Source organism: Tamandua tetradactyla, chromosome 7, assembly GCF_023851605.1.
Source record: "Tamandua tetradactyla isolate mTamTet1 chromosome 7, mTamTet1.pri, whole genome shotgun sequence".
NCBI lineage: Eukaryota > Metazoa > Chordata > Mammalia > Pilosa > Myrmecophagidae > Tamandua > Tamandua tetradactyla.
Window position 1 is genome coordinate 150,832,380 of NC_135333.1, and position 17,515 is coordinate 150,849,894.

General features: G+C 35.5%; 1 protein-coding gene across 1 annotated transcript in view; it reads right to left on the reverse strand.

The window, feature by feature from the left end:
- Positions 1–17,515, reverse strand: part of PPFIA2 (PPFI scaffold protein A2) — a 497,371-nt gene that overhangs the window by 398,810 nt on the left and 81,046 nt on the right. Inside the window, 1 exon segment of the mRNA XM_077111527.1 lies at positions 7,116–7,169. Coding sequence (XP_076967642.1) covers positions 7,116–7,169 — 54 coding nt within the window.

Below are 17,515 nucleotides of genomic sequence, written 5' to 3' on the forward strand. Positions count from 1 at the left end.
ACGCACCAAAACACCAGGATTTACATTCTTCTCTAGTGCTCATGGAACATTCTCCAAAATGGATCATATGCTGGGGCAAAAATAGGTCTTTATCAATTTAAAAACAACTGAAATTATTCAAAGCACTATCTCTGATCACAATAGAATGAAACGGAAATCAATAACCAGCAAAGATTGAGAACTTTCATAAATATATGGGGATTAAATAGCACACTCTTAAACAACCAGTGGGTCAAAGAAGAAATTGCTAGAGAAACCAGTAGCTCTCTGGAGACAAATGAAAACAAGAATAAAACATATCAGAATGTGTGGGATGTGGCAAAGGCTGTGCTGAGTGGGAAATTTATCGCCCTAAAAGCCTATATTAAAAAAGAAGAAAGAGCAAAAATTGAGAACTTGACTGTTCACTTGGAGGAACTAGAGAAAGAACAGCAAATTAATCCCAAAGCAAACAGAATAAGAAAAATAATAAAGATTAAAGCAGAGTTAGATGCTTTAACTCTGCTATAATTACTTTAATCACTGACTGAGAAGTAGATTGGTGACTGATGGTGTATACGTATGACCACTTACTGTGCTGCCACAAAAAAGAAGGAAATTGTGATGAGGCATGTACCGTTGAGAATGAACCCGTGGGACGTTTGGTGAGGCAAAATAAGCTAGAAACAAAAGAACAAATATTATATGGTCTCATTTAGAAAATACATGTAAGAAAACTGGGGCCCAGATTGCAAGCTCTTTTAACAGTCACATTTAGTCTGGTGTGGTAATTGTTACTTCTGGATTTTGAGAGGCTGTTTTATGTAGGTATAACCTGGTATTTAGAGATAAGAATGAAGCCAGTCAGGTCGGGATTAAGGTAATTCAGAATGCAGGGGTAAGGAAGACATTGTCTGTATTTTAGCACTTCATGAACTCGTTGAGACCAAAAAAAGAAAGTTTTATTTTGTCCAGAACCTAAATTTTCTGTAGCACATATCTAACTTAATCTGCCTGGATAGGTCATTTAAACATTACAAACACAGGGAGCCCAGAATAAGGTCTCAGGGGCTGATAGAGTTCAAATAAGAGTCAAATAAGAGTCAAGAGGCTACTCTAGAGGTCACTCTTAGGCAAGTTTCAGTTAGACACTGCTACCTGTAATAGATTGCCAACCCCCAACAAAACCATTCTAGCCAATCCTAAAGAACACCTAGGGTGTTACATAAGATTCTACAAAGGTTCCACGCCCTAGGGTAACTTTCCAGAAACCTACAACCTCCAGATGGGTCCCTGGACCAGAATAATTCTGAAATGCAGAGGGGCTGGCATCTCCAACTCATCAACTAGTTCCATCTCCCTATCCCATAGTATCGACATCCCCTTCCAACCTGAAAATGTTAGAATGGGCATAGCTTAAATACCCATAAAGAGTGTGAGAAAGATCAAAGGTGAAGGTGGACTTATATAAAGAAGGTAGGGTTTAACAAATGAATATGAGTGTTGAATCGTTATATTGAAATTTCTTTTAGTCTCCAATATCTTAGTGCAGCTAGAAGCAAAAACCTAAGATTGAGGAAGTGTAACCCATATTAAACTCTGAAATCTGTTCTACAACTAATTGTTGCAATGTGTTTTTTTATATATATATATATTTTTTTTTTACAAAAAAGAAAAAAATGTCAATTGTGATAATAAATGCAGAGCTATACACAACGATATTGTGAACCATTTATTGTACACTTTGGATGATTATATGGTATGTGAATATCCAATATACATCAGTAAAAAATTAGCAATAATAAAATGAGTGTATAGAAGAAGGAACACTTGGAGAGGGAGGGGAAGAAAACTGCATTAAAAAGTAACATTTGCGGGGAGCCTCATTAAAGGAACATCGTCATGATGTTATCTATCAGATAAAATAATGTAAATGACTATGCTCTTGTACACTCATACCTCAGTCTCAGGGTCAATACATAAGGGTCTGATGATTTGCACCTCTCTACCATTCCAAGGAAAGCCTGATCAGTTTTGAGTGTACTGACTTCTTATGTTTAGCTGTTAAGGCTCAAGTAACAGTGGCCTCCTTTGCATCCTCCCCGGTTAAATGGAAGGGACTATGAAAATCCTGGGTAGAAAAATCACAGAAATTCTACTAGCAAAAACAAATAATGAAATGCATCTAGATAACTGTCCTCAATTTCCCTTGATTTATGAATTAGGTCTAATTAGGTGAAATTATTGACTCAAACCACAGATTATAGGCACAAAATAATTGTACACTCCAGAATTTCAGAGACAGGACTTAAAGGTACCCACTATCAAATACGAACACAGATGAAAATAAGAAAAATGAATTGAAAATTAATTGAAATACAGAATCACATTAGAAATGTATAGAATATTTGTGTACTCCTCAAACATTTGGATGACTATATACATTTAAGAGCAAGTGTGCAATATTAATTAAAATAATTCAAGGACTTGTAGATATGCTTACTTTATAAAAATGATTACTATAATTAAAATGATTGGATGTGATTCATAATTTGAATCTATTTAGATGCCATGTATAGATAATATCAATTATTATTTTAGTCACTATGTACGAATACTAAGAAGAGCAAAAAGTACAAAAATGCAGAATGTGCAATTCTGGTTCCTCATTGTGGAAAAAACATCATGGAGATAGACTGTGTTCAGGATAGTAAGCATCAGACTCGAAGACGTGGGTTAGTTGAGTACTCACTAACTTACCACACTGGAAATATGGACATTAACATTTAGAATAAAGAAACTTAGAACAACTAAAAGAACTAAGCTTTATAGGAAGCAAATTTATAGATAATACCCTAAGGTAAAAGATAGACAAACAAGGAAAAGACAAAATAGTCCCAGTTGTCTTTTTGCTATAATTCGTGGATGAGGCAATGAGGTGGACTTAATTTCAACCTTGATGAGAGCACTCTGTGAAATGTCAAGTTACTTTCCCACAATTGACTCATATACGCTACAATAAAATTTGTTCAGGAATGTGTCTTATATAGTCTGAATTTTGTCCCATAAGTCTCCTTATCAGATTTTGTTCACACTGACCCTTAAAAATGTTAGGAATTATAAGAATGTAGATAGCTAGTTGATAATCACAGTATTTCCTTCAATCAGATCACAAAGGGGAGTTTCCCTCATCGTGCGTGTTAGTCTGCTTGGGTCTACATCACTAAAATTAACTTTTGTGGCCACGTTGAGCTACTAAATCTCACCTGCTGATTTAGGCATCGCCTAGATTCTAGGACTAATAATGGCAACAAGCAAGAGAGGTTGGCCAATTTATGTATGCCACTGGCTGTTGATCTCATCAGAGAACAGTGATCTCTCACTAACTTACACGTCCCCTGCTCTCCAGATACTGGCTTTCTACCTTTCACTGGTAGAATGGAGTTCATGCTTTGGATTCCAGTTCTTCAGCATCCAAAGTTCTCTAGTGCATCAGAGGTTGAGTTGTTGATACTTTAATCTGGCCTTCCCAAAGATTGGCTGACTATTTGATCATTTGAGACACTCCCAATTCCTTACAGCTCCCTTTTTATCACATTTTAAGGCTGTTAATATTTAAAATTTAAAGCCCTGTCGCAAAGTGGTTTATATAAAAGAGCATTATTTAACTTACTAACAAGATTTTACCCAACAGACTTTAATTTTCTAGTTTCTTTTCCTTAATTTTTATACGTAAACATATGCTGTGTTTCACACTGGAGGTTAATCTGCGGCCTATTTTTTTGCAAATGGGAAATATATACTGAATATCTATTGATATAACTTCTGGGGAAGTCAGAGACACAACCAGTGGCCATCTCCCAGCCCAAACCTGTCCCCTGTCTCCTTTTCTATTGTGTGCAGATGTTTCAGGGTGTTTCATTCCCCAGCCTGGGGTAGACATTCGATCTAATGAAAAGACCTGACCGTGCCTTAAACACAAGCACGCTGTCCCAGCTGCTCATCAGGGTGGGAACTTAAGTCTCCCACCCTCAAGCAGTACCTAAGTCTCTCCTCTCCAAAGGAAGGTGGGGCCTGAGGAGCTACCATTCAGCAACTCTGAACCAAGCAGTTGGCTTCTCCCAGAAATCCACCACCAGGGTTTCTCTTTTCCTGCTCTTTTGGACCATTTGTCCTGTGCAAGTAATAAAGCTGCCATTTGCTAAAAGCCATTGCTGTGCCTGAGCCAGGGTATCTATGACACACCATGTCCATGTAGCAACCGAAAGACAGCTTAAAGTTAATATTTAATAGTTTCTTAATGATAGAAGTTCATTGTTCTACAATAACTAAGTTATTTAGAAAACAATCTGTAGATTACATTTGTTGCTGCAATTAATCTCTAATTTCTGAATTAAAAAAACATACTTTTTGAAGTCCTTTTCAGGAGAGCCATTGTAAACTTTTGAATTGCCCCTGAAAATAGTTAATGAGCAGTTCTCTCTCATTATTGGCATAGAGATTGAGTCTGTTTGAATTTTCAAAAAAAAACTTACTTTAAAACATTATTAAAATATTGTCACCTCTATTTCTGGAGTTCGTCAAATTTATTCTTACCAGATATGTGCATTTATTTATAATGATATTTCCAAATTTGATAATACTTTATTATACATAACTTTACTATATGAAATAACACAAACTTCATTTTTATTCTGTTTCAGAAATAATATCTATGTGTACCCAAAGCAAAATTGCATGTTTCTTCAAATATACCATTTACATTTAAGATGTCTCTTGAGTTCTATTATACTAGTAAAGAAACTACTCTCCAGAGCTATGCATCCCCGTAAGAGATGCTTCATTTGACACTGTATGTATTCTATTCAATGAACTGAATTACTGTAGAACTTTGAGTTTCTCTTAATGTAAATTCACTGTAGGATGGTTTTAGTAGTACGTTATAAGCATTTCTACAAAAGACATAACTTTAGAAATGGGCAATAATATTTTGATGATCTATTACAAAGACTTTTTTTAAAGGAAAAAATAATATGAAACTTCAAATGGATTTAGGTTAAATACACCTTAATCTGACTTTCAATTTCCTACTTTGAGGAAGAAAGCAGTGGCTTCATCAAAACCTTATTCTTAAAAGATTGCAGTAAACTTCAATACCTTTGCCATTTCCCCTTCCTACTTAGATTGCTTTATATGAGCTTTATTGAGGACTATGAAAGATGAATTTATTATATAATTCACAGTACATGCTTCAGACAGCTCTTTAACAGTAAGAGAAACCAAATTAAGGTGTATTGATGACCCTTCAGATTGTTTAAACTCTTATGTATTCTGGCATTTCCACTGATGTCTTATACTCTACAATAAAATTATAAAGTGAACTCAAACATTGAATCTCAAAAAATATAGAAAGTATAAAATATCCATATTGATAGTAGGGCATGGTCAATAAAAAACCTTTATCTTCACATTATAAATACTATGTCTAAAATAAAAATGAATGCTATGTATATGTGTGTGTGTGTGTTTGTGTATGTGTATTCATGCATATATATTTCAGCTATATTCTTGTTGGCTATTCATTCATAGGTTTTGGGAATAAAGGAGATGTGGTTTGCCTTCTAGAGGCCATCTTTCTTTTCTGTGTCATTTTTTCCTTTCAAGGGGTTTATTCCAACACACAGGCCTCATGCCTACTCAATATTCCATATTTGGAAACATGTTTTCCTGAAAACACATCATAAACTAATATATATAAAGACATAAATGATAGGTAAGAATTTTATTAGATGTGTGCAGAGGATGTTTCATTTTCTTTTGAACAAAGAAACAAATCCTTTCAAACCAACTAATCTCTGATTATAGAAATCTTCCAAGAATTAGTAAATAGTTGAGGGAGCATTTTGAAGGAAATGCATTTACTCTTCTAATAAAAGCTGAATGCTATATACAAGCACTGTGCACAGGAGCAGGGTGAAATTACATCACCCAAGCAGTCACCTACAATATAGGATTGGCCATAAATCCTGTCACGATATACTTGGTGGGTTGACTTATATTTCATCTTGCCTCATGCTGCAACATATGAGGTTTGACAAATAAATATAAGTAGCTATTTGGAGCCAATATATTGTTCCCATAAATAAAGAGAAGGATAAGGACTACAGTACATGGTTTAGCCTTGGTTTAGGAGACACTTCACAAAGAGTAGACAACACTATGAGACACATGAGAGTAAGACAGGAAAGAAAGAGATACAATCAAAAGTTAACTTTTTAATAATTCACTTGTGTTTTAGGTGTTAACACAAAGGATCATAGCTTTTCGAATGATGTAAACTTTTGATTTCCTTGTACCTACAGATGTCTAAGTAAAGTATAATGACAAATTGATAACAGTGATTTCTGTGTATTCTTCATTAAATTCATGGTGCTCAGTGAAAAATTATGCTATATGATTACGCATTAAGTACTGGTTGAAAGCTATTGAGTTTGTCTTATTACCTTGGATATATACCTTGAAATCATGTTTATACCTCCTGTGTGAAGACACAAGGAATGTTGTCTTAATCAATGTTCCCAGAAATCATACATCATCACAGAAAAGAACAAAACATACTCATACTAGATCTCATCTTTTGGCTTAAAAAATGACAATCCTTTAAAATTTGGAATACTTTCTCTAATTTATTAGAAGTTTCCTAAGTTAAGTAGGAAAGAAAAAAGCAATATCAAGAAACAATACAAGTCACATTATGGGAATAATTTTTCTGAGTATCCAGAAAATATATTTCAACCCAAATCATATATTCATAATAGGAATATATAAAACTCGCATGTTTCAAATGGTTTTAACTTTGGGTGTAGCCTATTAGTAGGACATAAAGTATTGATATATTCTAACGAAGCTTTTATTCCTGTTTCTTGTGCCAACACACGGCAGCGAATTTTACATGTTATTAAAACTTCTTAAAACACTAAACCACACCTCATAACAATTACACACTTTTTTATTAGTGACTGTAACAACTATTTTTCAAAATAGCAATATATTTGACCAATAGTAAATTTCTGATGATCTATTATATACATAATTCCATTCATCAATAGTTAAATTTAATGAAAAATCTAACTTACCGGTGGATCAGCCCCCTTAGAACCAGTCAGCCCTCCTGTTAGGGATTCGATATCCTGAAAAGGGGAGAGGTGTGCATTGTAAAATGCTACTCAACAGCATGGAGAATTCCCCAGTTCCACAGTGTAATATTTTATTTAGCTCCAAAGTTAAGGTAATCAGCTAGTTTTAAAATATTTTTTAGACTATATTACACATTGTAATGATATATAAGTGGCAATTTCTGTATCTAAAGATCTAGATACTTTCCCCATCTCTGAACAATCTATAAAAAGAAAAAAAAAAACTCAACAGACTAATAATTCTTGGAATATGCAAATAAAATGGCCCTGAATGGCAAAGAAGATGTTTGCCATTCAGGAAACTAAGAAACTAAGGTGAGGGCAGAACAGAAAAATAAAATGTTACAAAACTGCAATTCAAAATTATATTTTTAAAAACTGTGATCCCATTTTCCAAAATGTTTAATTATGTATCTTCTACTACATTTCTATAAATAGATGAAAATATTGAAAGTATCGATAGATTAGCTATTCCTTTAAAAAGATCAGTTTCTAATCTTAATCAGTGGCCATACAAGATCATGCCTAACACTTCTGTTTGTCAAAGGTCTCATAAATGGTGAAGTAGGTGACACGGTCAGTTGGAAAGCATGTACCCTATTTAGAGGAACATCTACAATTAGCTTTAGCCATTTGTTGGTACCTGTAGTTTTGGTGCCAGAGTTATCAATCATATACAGTTTTCAAAAGAAGCTAGACTTACAGATTTTTAAGTAAAATCTCCTAGGCTTAAACATTTATAATTGATTTAATTTTCAAATCATCTCCCTCTCCCCCTAAAGAAACATTTGTCTGGAGCTGGGATTCAGCTCAAAGGCTGCTGCTGGTTAGGCTCTTTGGGTTACACTGAACAGTTAAACTTTTTACTAGAAAGGTTCATCCTTGTGACCTTGGTCACTTATCTGTTTGCATCTGATTGAGGTGAGGAATGGGGAAATTGGGAAACTACAGCTGTGGTAAGACATCAAAGATGAAAGAATCCTGAGTTAAGATTGAACATTAAATTAAATATCTTTGATGAGAGACAGCCAAAATCTTGGGATCATTAAGATGCCTTATGCTACCAATTCACTTGGGACTTAATCACATCATTATTTTCCCAGCATTTCAAAAGTGGGATATCTTAATGTCACAATATGACACTGAAATGAATATGTGAAGGAGACATTAAAAGAAGGATGGAGGAGAGGGAAGAGATAGTGTGATGAAAGTTTCCTTCAAAGAAGTTGACCTGAATCAGCTTTGAATGGGTGAATTTTTTCATGCATATCTAATAACACTCAGAAATGGTAAAGCACCCACATGAAATACTTGCCAAGAAAAATATCTTCACTATAATGGATATATTGTGGGGGTACGTGTGAGTACGCATGTATGTGTATGTGTGTGTTTCATTTTGGAACATTCCTTTGTGGAACCACTCCTTCACCTTCCCTTTTCTAGTTCTAAAAGAGACTTGTAAAAAGTGGTTCAAACATTGTTATGAAACCCAAACCCGGATAAGCGTGACCAATACCCGGACATCAGCTGAACTGATTGGGAAAGAGCTTTCCATTAGGGTTGCTAAACTGGAAGAATATAAGTTTGGAGTTTCCACATTTGCCACAATTTTTAGGAGCCTGTCTGAGAATTAAGTCAATTCATAGTTTCTGGGAGAGTCTAAGTCCTTGATCCTATTGTTCGAATTATGCTTGAAGCTAGATGTTCTCTTGCCTGCATCTGTTCCTCAAAAACCAAAAGAATCATAGCTAATTTATCTGTATTGTTTATTCAGTTTGTAAAAGGCCCTTCTTTTTCATCCTGTTAAAGTTATTCATTCCAATTCCATACACACCGTAAACATTCAAATCACCTATATTATTTGATTGTAAATGTTCTTGAACATCCTCCCCACCTTCCATATTTTCACCATACAGCAACCAGAACAATCTATTAAAAATAGAGGTTAGATTAGGTTACTTCCCTGATCAATCTCCCCCTTTTATCCCACACCACCGAGTGGTTTACCAACAAACCTTAGTTAAAATACATAATTATTACTGTGTCCTTCAATACCCTGCATGATCTTGCTTTTGGACATCTTTCTGATCCACTATCTCTCCCTCTGTGCCAGCCCAGCCACACTGGTGCCATTGCTGTATGAAAAACAGGTCAAATATATTTCCTACTCAGGGCCTTTGAACATGCTTTTCCTGACGTTTAGGACACTCATCCTCTAGATACCCACCTACCTAAGTACTTCTCAACTCAAATATTAGATCCTCAAAGAGACCTTCTTAAACAGTCAGGATTCCAACCAAATACAAACATAGAATGCTTATTGAACATTTATAGGGGTATGGATAGCTTAAGGGGACCAGAGAAATGGTGAAGCACAGGGACTAAGCTGGCTGTCCACCCGTGATCCCCAAGGAATGAGAGAAAGAGTCAATGTTCTCAACATTGAGTCCAGCAAGAGATGAATGCATACCATCAGCCTCTGAAATAGCTTGCCACGTAGTGGGAGCTCAATAAACACTTGCTGAATGGATGAATCAATTAATGAATGAATGACATATGTGACAGCATTCTTATACATGAAAAACTGAAGCTCAGAGTGTATCAATGATAAGATAAATCATTTCTCATCTTTTAAATAACATATGGCTTTGTAAGTAGGAGTCAAGGCAAAAGTGTTTGAATAATATATCTTTATAGACTTTCTAAGTGAACAAACTAATAAATGACTTGCTCAGTATTGCACAGCTGAAGAATGCAATGCTGGAAAGAAACCTTGAAATCCCAAGTACTCTAACCTGAAGTCCAGTGTACTTACTTTCTATTCAATCACGCAGCCACTAATGAGACATTATTTTAAAGGATAATCTCTCAACTCTGTGTTATCTCATCTTGAAGTAGTAAATTTCTATAATATCCCATGGTTTCTAGTTTATAAGAAGGAAAAATACAAAATTATTTAACAGACAACATATAATACATTAAAATTAAAAGTAAATAATGTTTATTTTTAGGCAATATCTCATACAGTATAGGCTCACAATTCGAAGAATGAGCAACAGTCAAAAGACAGAATTTCTTTTAACAAAATCATTCAGTTTTTCACATAATACTTAATGGAAACAATCGTCCATCACAGAACAGCAGCTCCTTAAGGCAAGCATCCAAATAATGAGGCTGAGTTTGTTAATGACGCATCTTCTTCCACTACCAGACTTAAGCTGTTAGTGTTTCCTTGGCAACTTTACAGGATAAATTTCCTGGGAGGCACAGAAGAAGCAGGAAACACACGGAAAACAATTTTATAAGTCTTCTTTCCTGTGGAAGCCATAAGAAGGCCTATTTAGTCATTCTTTAAATGTTTTAAAGGAAATTATCTATGCTTTTACTTTAAGTATAATTCATCCCAAATCTGAATTTCCCTTAATCCATACAATTAATTTCTTCAAAAAAGAATGATGCAGCATCTGATGTGAAGGAGGCACTATACACAGAGAACATAATGATGAATAGACAAGGTGCCAACTTTCAAAGGGTTCAGTCTTAGCAGTTAGTGAAATGATAAAGATAATTTTGTCTGTCTCTTTATCCTCTCTCTCTCTCTATATATATATATATATACAGAGAGAGACAATATCTTGTGAAACAAGACATAGCACTAAATCCAGTATATGGAACCCAAAAGCTATGATATACCCTCTGACTTCAAAAATCTTTCCATCTGCAGGACAATATGAAGAAGTCTGAAAAATGAGGCCTCAAAATTTTATAACAGATAGGATTGTGGTGGAAATTTCACATGGTAGCAGTAAGTTGAGCATTTCATATTGCTAGAACTGTGTTTTGGTTTTTAATGCATACTGGTAAGTAGGATTAACGTTTATTGAGAATTTAGTGTGCCAGATCCTGTACTTGGAGCTCTATTATCTCATTAAATAGCATTGTAGTTTGCTTGGCTATTACTGTTTCCCCCACTCTGAAGGTGATGAAACTCAGTCTTTGACAGTTTGAGTGACTTCACAGATGTCTCACATCTAAGTGCTTCAACCCAGACAAACTGACTCCATAGGCAAAGATTTTTAAAAACTAAGCTCTTATTACATATATTGAGATGGGAAAAGAAAAAAAAAAAGGAAGGGAGTTCTTGAGATGCCACATGGTGACTTTTGAGAAAAAAGACACATTCAATATTTTTAGAAGGAATGAGTGATATTACAAGCAGAATTTTTCTGAGGTAGGACTTATATTTTCTAATTGGAGAAACAATAACCATGGCTGTGATTTAATGCTACTAGATTTAGCAAAAGCATAAAATTTCAAAGATCTGACCATATCTGTCCAATTGAAAAGTATTCTCCCCAAATGTTAACCTAAATAGGAACTCTAACATACATGAAAGACACAATTAGTCAGTGATACACAGAATAGAGTTTTCTGGAAAAAAAAATGCCAAAGAGATCTTTCACAGAGTGCGTTCTTGGAAGTTTTCTCCTTCCTCAAATTGTCGTGCTGCTTTTTCTTCTCTGTTCCTTCCCACATGGCTGAGGTAATAAGAGGAACTTTTGCTGTCTCCTGGCTTTAGCCTCAGTCAGCAACTCTTTGCCAACTCCTACACATTGATGCTTCCTTGTTATCTTGAACTCAGTACGTCCAAATCATCTCCTCTCCTCCTCTGCAGCCAACGACCTTCCCCCAGTCCTTATCTCAGGTGACTTTTCCAATAACTATTTAGTCCTTCAGTTAGGTTCCTGGAAGTCAATAGTGTCTTCCCACACTCCCGGTATCTATATAACAAGCCAGTCGATTTTTCTTTCTAAATATCTGCTCACTCTAAACTCCCCTTTCGATAACCACTGTATTTATTAACTTAGTTCAAAACTTCATTTAATACTTCTCCCACCTACAGCTTTCTCCAAAATAGTCTTTTCCTTGAGTTCCTTTTCCTGCTTCTACTCTCCCACAGAATCTGGTTCTCAGAGTGCAGCCTGGGGACCAGTAGCATCAGCATCATCTGGCAAGTATTAGGAATGTAATGTCTTGGGCCCCACGCCAGTTGTACTGAATCAGAAACTCCCTTTAGCAAGCTTTCCAAATGAGTCTGGTGCACATTAAGGTAACCTGTTTTAAAATTCAAATACGTATATGCTTCTCCTGCACTTCAGTTATTAAATAAGGCCCCCACTCTTCCTAGGAAAAAAAAATATCAAACATCTTTATTCATCAGATAGTTCTGAAAGGATTTCTTCACTATACCTTTCACCATTTTCCAAAAAAAACCCTTTGCACTCTTATTATAATGAAACCAGCACTTACATTTTATGCCAAAAGTATCCTTGTTTCTATGCTTCTGCACCACAGTTCCTTCTGCCTAGAAGACATCCTCCCTCTTCCCCCTGCTAAATCTTACTCATCTTTTGAGACTTACCCCATGCATCACCTCCTCTCAGAAGACTTATCCTGAGTCCCTTCAGCTAGAAGAATGATTCTACTTTTGCTTCCACAGCAACTTTCGTGCTTATCTCTATCAAGACTCTTACTACACTGTTTTATAATAGTCATTTTACTCATATGTCTTGTCCATTAATATTAGGGTTAATTCAACTCAGAACTGTACCTATCATTTCTGCATGTCCAACATTTTTAACATCCTTGCCAATAAATGTTATAGGAATTGATAAATTAATATTGAGTTTAGGTTCCCAGGAACGTCTCCCACAGGGAGAGGATGGACTGATTGACATTAGTAATGCACATCCACTTCGTAATGTGCATTATCTTACAGGAATAGATTAGCATAGGTTTGGTTAATGCGAACCACTCATTAAGAAACTGATCATCTTTAAGCTTACTGTTGAAATTGAATTTCTATACCAGCCAAGCAGCAATTAGATATTTTTGGTCATGCAACAGCAGCAATTTCCAAAAAGATCCTGTCTGAGGAGTAGCCAGCAGCCCTCCAATTCTATCTGCAAAGTCCAACATGGATGCAACATCATGTAACGTAAGATAACTTAGTCATCAAGCAAACAGGTTCAATTCCGACTTCCCTACTTACTAATTGGATTACCCTGGGAAAATTACTATAGGGTCCTTATAAAAAAAATATGTCAACATATGTCGTAGTACTGAATGTTAAGATAATGCATGGAATATGATATACTGGTGACCTGTAGTAAGTTATCAATTAATATTAGTTATATCATCCATGTAACAATGCATAGGCACAGATTAGGTTGCACATATGTAAAATAAAGAGAGGATATGCATTAAAGAAAATGTGGAATAAGGCCTGGAGATAGATTGATATTAGGTATACATCTCCACGTTAGTTTTCTAGAGGATATTTTCCCTTAAAAGAAAGAGGTCCCAGGTTCATATTTTACCTCCTCAGTTAGTCTTATATGCATTTCTATGGTTGGATCATTACAAGTTCTTTACCAACATCTTTTTAAAATAAATCTTTTCACACTAATAACTGAGTAATCTTAACTGATTATTGCTAACAATTGACTGACATTACATGCATATGTATTATTATAGGCAGCTTGAAGCCAGCCAGAAACGTGCAATAGCAACTGAGAGAACAGATTCAACATTAAAAAGAAGATATCAATGTTACAATCCTAGATACACATAATTTATGGGAGATTTACCTATCAACCTTTGTTGATTAAAAGTCAAAGGCTCAATTACTGTGATCTTGATTTATAATTAAACCCTTACATGATACATGGTCTTCCCCTTTCTGACACAAAATACAAGTAAATAACTAGGGCAAAATGCAGCACCCTATTGCTTTAAAAAAAATCAGATTGTATTTTCAACTCAGTAAATAATAGCCTAAAATATTCACTGGGTTAAAAAACAGAGATTAGCCTATCTGAGGTGATTTTCTAAGAGGAAAGAGTAAAATAGTCTTTTTCAACTATTATTAGCTGCAGTTTCTCTGACCATGGTCCGTAAAGCCATTTATCATTTTGATTTACAAATCACTGCTCGGAAGAATGGGTTGTGAACTGAAAGGCAAAACAGAGCCAGTAGTTCATAGGAAAATATTTCTTAAAAAAATCTAACTAGATCTATACCCTTCTCTTAAAATATCCTAGGTGTTAGACCAATTAAACCATTTTTAAGGTAAGTATCAGAAGCTGGCAAGAAAGCAGAAAAAATATTTTCAAATTCAAATTGGAAAAGTTTGGCTCAGGGTTTTCTAAGTATTAATTTGTCATCATACTCATAACTTAATTTTGGAAATAACAGCCATGGCAGAATAGAATAAAATTGGGGGAAGAAATGGGAGTTTGAAAAAATAGCAATTAACAACACTATCTAAAATCAGATGTACAAAATTTTCAGAAAGGAGTCTAATTTGAATCTAAAATAGATGCAGACAAATTCCCTTTTCATTGCTATTTTATTTGAGGGGAAATTCATCATGTTCTAAATTAGGAGAAGTAAATTTCAAATTAATTTCCGATTTCTTAGCTATTGAAGTGATGAATGAAGATCATAATGGTAACAAGGAAGAGCAAGAGGACATATGATTTCTCTATTTTTCTTCTGGGTAGCTCCATTTCAATTGCTATTGCTGAGACTGTGACAAACATCAGTGTTTGCAATATGAATATCACATGTTCAAAACACTGTTAAATGAATGGCAATGGAAGGGACTGAAATCAGAGAATAAAATGCCCTGATGTTTTGTCATTAAATGAATTTAGAAACAATAATAGAATGTTAGTCTGGTTTTATTTTGTTGATTCAATAAGGTTTCCAGACAACCAACCCAGACTCAGCTTCAAAGTGTATAATATGCTTTGATTTACTGTGATTAGTTTAGAATGTTTTATATTCAGGTGTCTCCTTTCCCTAATAGTTCTAGACCTTATTTGTCATTATTTTTCAGTCCAAATACAACTGGCAGCATACAACTGAGACACACAACCAGTTAAGAATTTCAAACTGCATAGAATGTCAGTCTCTTGAAGTTAATGCAGCAGCAAAGAAGTTTGGATATTTCCTTCGCTTGAAATCAGCCAGACAGAAAATACAGATTAGTCTTTGCTTTGCTTGACTTGGTGGTAACTCAGCTACTGTGCAATGTGAGGACAGAGTTCCTACGGTTCCTCTATGTACAAGTTTCAGTAACATTGTACCATGCAAACTGAAGACTGCCCATAGTCTCTCATTTTAATCATAGATAAGTCTTCATTTCTTTGTACCCAAAACCCCCAAAACTGGACTGCGAATCCTGAATGCTTAAAATAGTAGCTATATGTAACCCAATAAAAAATTAGTATCTTTCTCGGTTTTGACTTCACCACATCCTCAAGCAAGAAACTATACCAGGCCTATGCTACAATACTGTAAAACAGGTTGTACCAGAATTGGAAAGCACCGTCACAAGGCACTGGGCATATTAGGTAGCAAAATCCTTCCTGTTTATTACAGTACCTTTGCTTTTAAGAATGTTTGGCATTCCCTGGACCTGGGCAGAGGAACCTGTCCTTCCTTCTCCCTTCCCCACCCCAAAACAGACACAAGTGTATATTCCAAAAGACCATATCTGGGCTGCCCAGGAGGGATTGGCCTGTAGCTATCCTGAAAGGCAGTCAATCAAAGATGACAGTGCGAAAAGGTTGAGCAACCCAGCCAGTAGAATTCCCATGGGATAAGGAATATATTACTTTCCTATTGCTGCTGTAATAAGTTACCACAAACTTAGCGGTTTAAAACAGCACAAAATTACTCTCACAATTCTAACGGTCAGAAGTCCAAAATAAAAGTGTTGGGTTTGGTTCTTTCTGGAGATTTCCAGGGCTGAGGTTCTTTCTGGAGGTTTCAGGATAGAATCTATTTCCTTGTCTTTTCCAGCTTCTAGAAGCCAGGTGCATTTTGGCTCACATTACAACCCAGCCTTTTCAAAGTGTATCACTCTGGTATCCTCTGGTTCCATCGTCACATCTTTTTCTGACTCTGATCCTCTTGCCTCCCTCTTATAAAGACTCTTGAGATTACGCTGGGCCCATTCAGGTAATCCAGCATAATATCCCCATCTCAAGATCCTTAACTTAATCATATCTGCAAAGTCCCCTTTACCATGTCAGATGCCATATTCACAGGTTCTGGAGGTTAGGATGTGGACATCTGTGGAAGAGAGGGGCATTATCCAGACTACCACAAGGGGAAATTAAAAATGTAAGAATGGAATACCAGAGCATAACAGGAAAATAAAAATATAAATCAGAGAAAACTTGGCCTGAATCACAGAAACTGCACTTTGAAGTCCCTACAAAAAACTGTGAGATGCACCAAAATTCTATTAATTTTGCTTCTACTCAAACTTACCAAGCAAAGAGGACACAATTTTCAGTTCACTAGAGTCTTAACTATATAAGATAGTATGCTCTTTCTTTCTTCTTCTTCTGAATGCCAACCACAGAGAAGTCAAGAGGCAGTGGTAGAGCAAGGGAGAAAGCAAGGGAGAGATCAGCTCCCTCCCTCACTGGACACTTTCACCCAAAAGCAATTGCCAGCTGAGAAAGTAGAAGGAGGTATTTTTCTCAAAATTTTCTGTGACATTGTATCACCTAGAGGAACTTTTCTCCACTTCCTGATCTACGTTCAAATTCTACTCGGATTCCAAACTACCATTCCATGTTTATTTCTGCAGCCAAATACTGTTTTAGCCTTACAAGTGGATGCACTTTCCCTAAGCATGTTCTGCACATAATGCTAGCTTTGTTCAACTCATCCCAATCCAATTCCACTTACCTAGAATTTTTCCTCCACCAGCACACATTTCAATGTATCATCAGAGACAATTTTGGATTTAAATTAAAGACACTTCAATTTCAAAACACAAGACTTCCTTATCCAGCCTAGCCAAGAGTGACCTTTCGCTCCTCTGAACTTCCATTTTATACCTGTTTTATTTATTTTCATGTATATATTGCCTTATATTACCAGTTAACATGTTTTCATTCCATTTTAATTCTTAGTCCCTTAGTGGAGACTTTATCTATACCTCTCTCTACTCTATAAGCACTCAATAAATATGTTGATTTAAAACAATACCATCTACAGAAAGATGCTCAGAGTAGATGGGTGCCTGAGTGATGGAAGCAACGGTCTTTAGGGCTTTTGCCTATATGATGGAAGCAAGGCCTTCTTACATCTTCTGACAAAAATATCCCTTTAACATCCAAGTATCTGACATTCTCCTATTATACATTGTTCGCTTTTTCTAAGGCTTGAAACACAAGGTACAATTAAAAAGTAAACTCATTATTGGAATCAGTCACTAACACCAAGTGAATCATTTGACAGATTCTACCCAAACT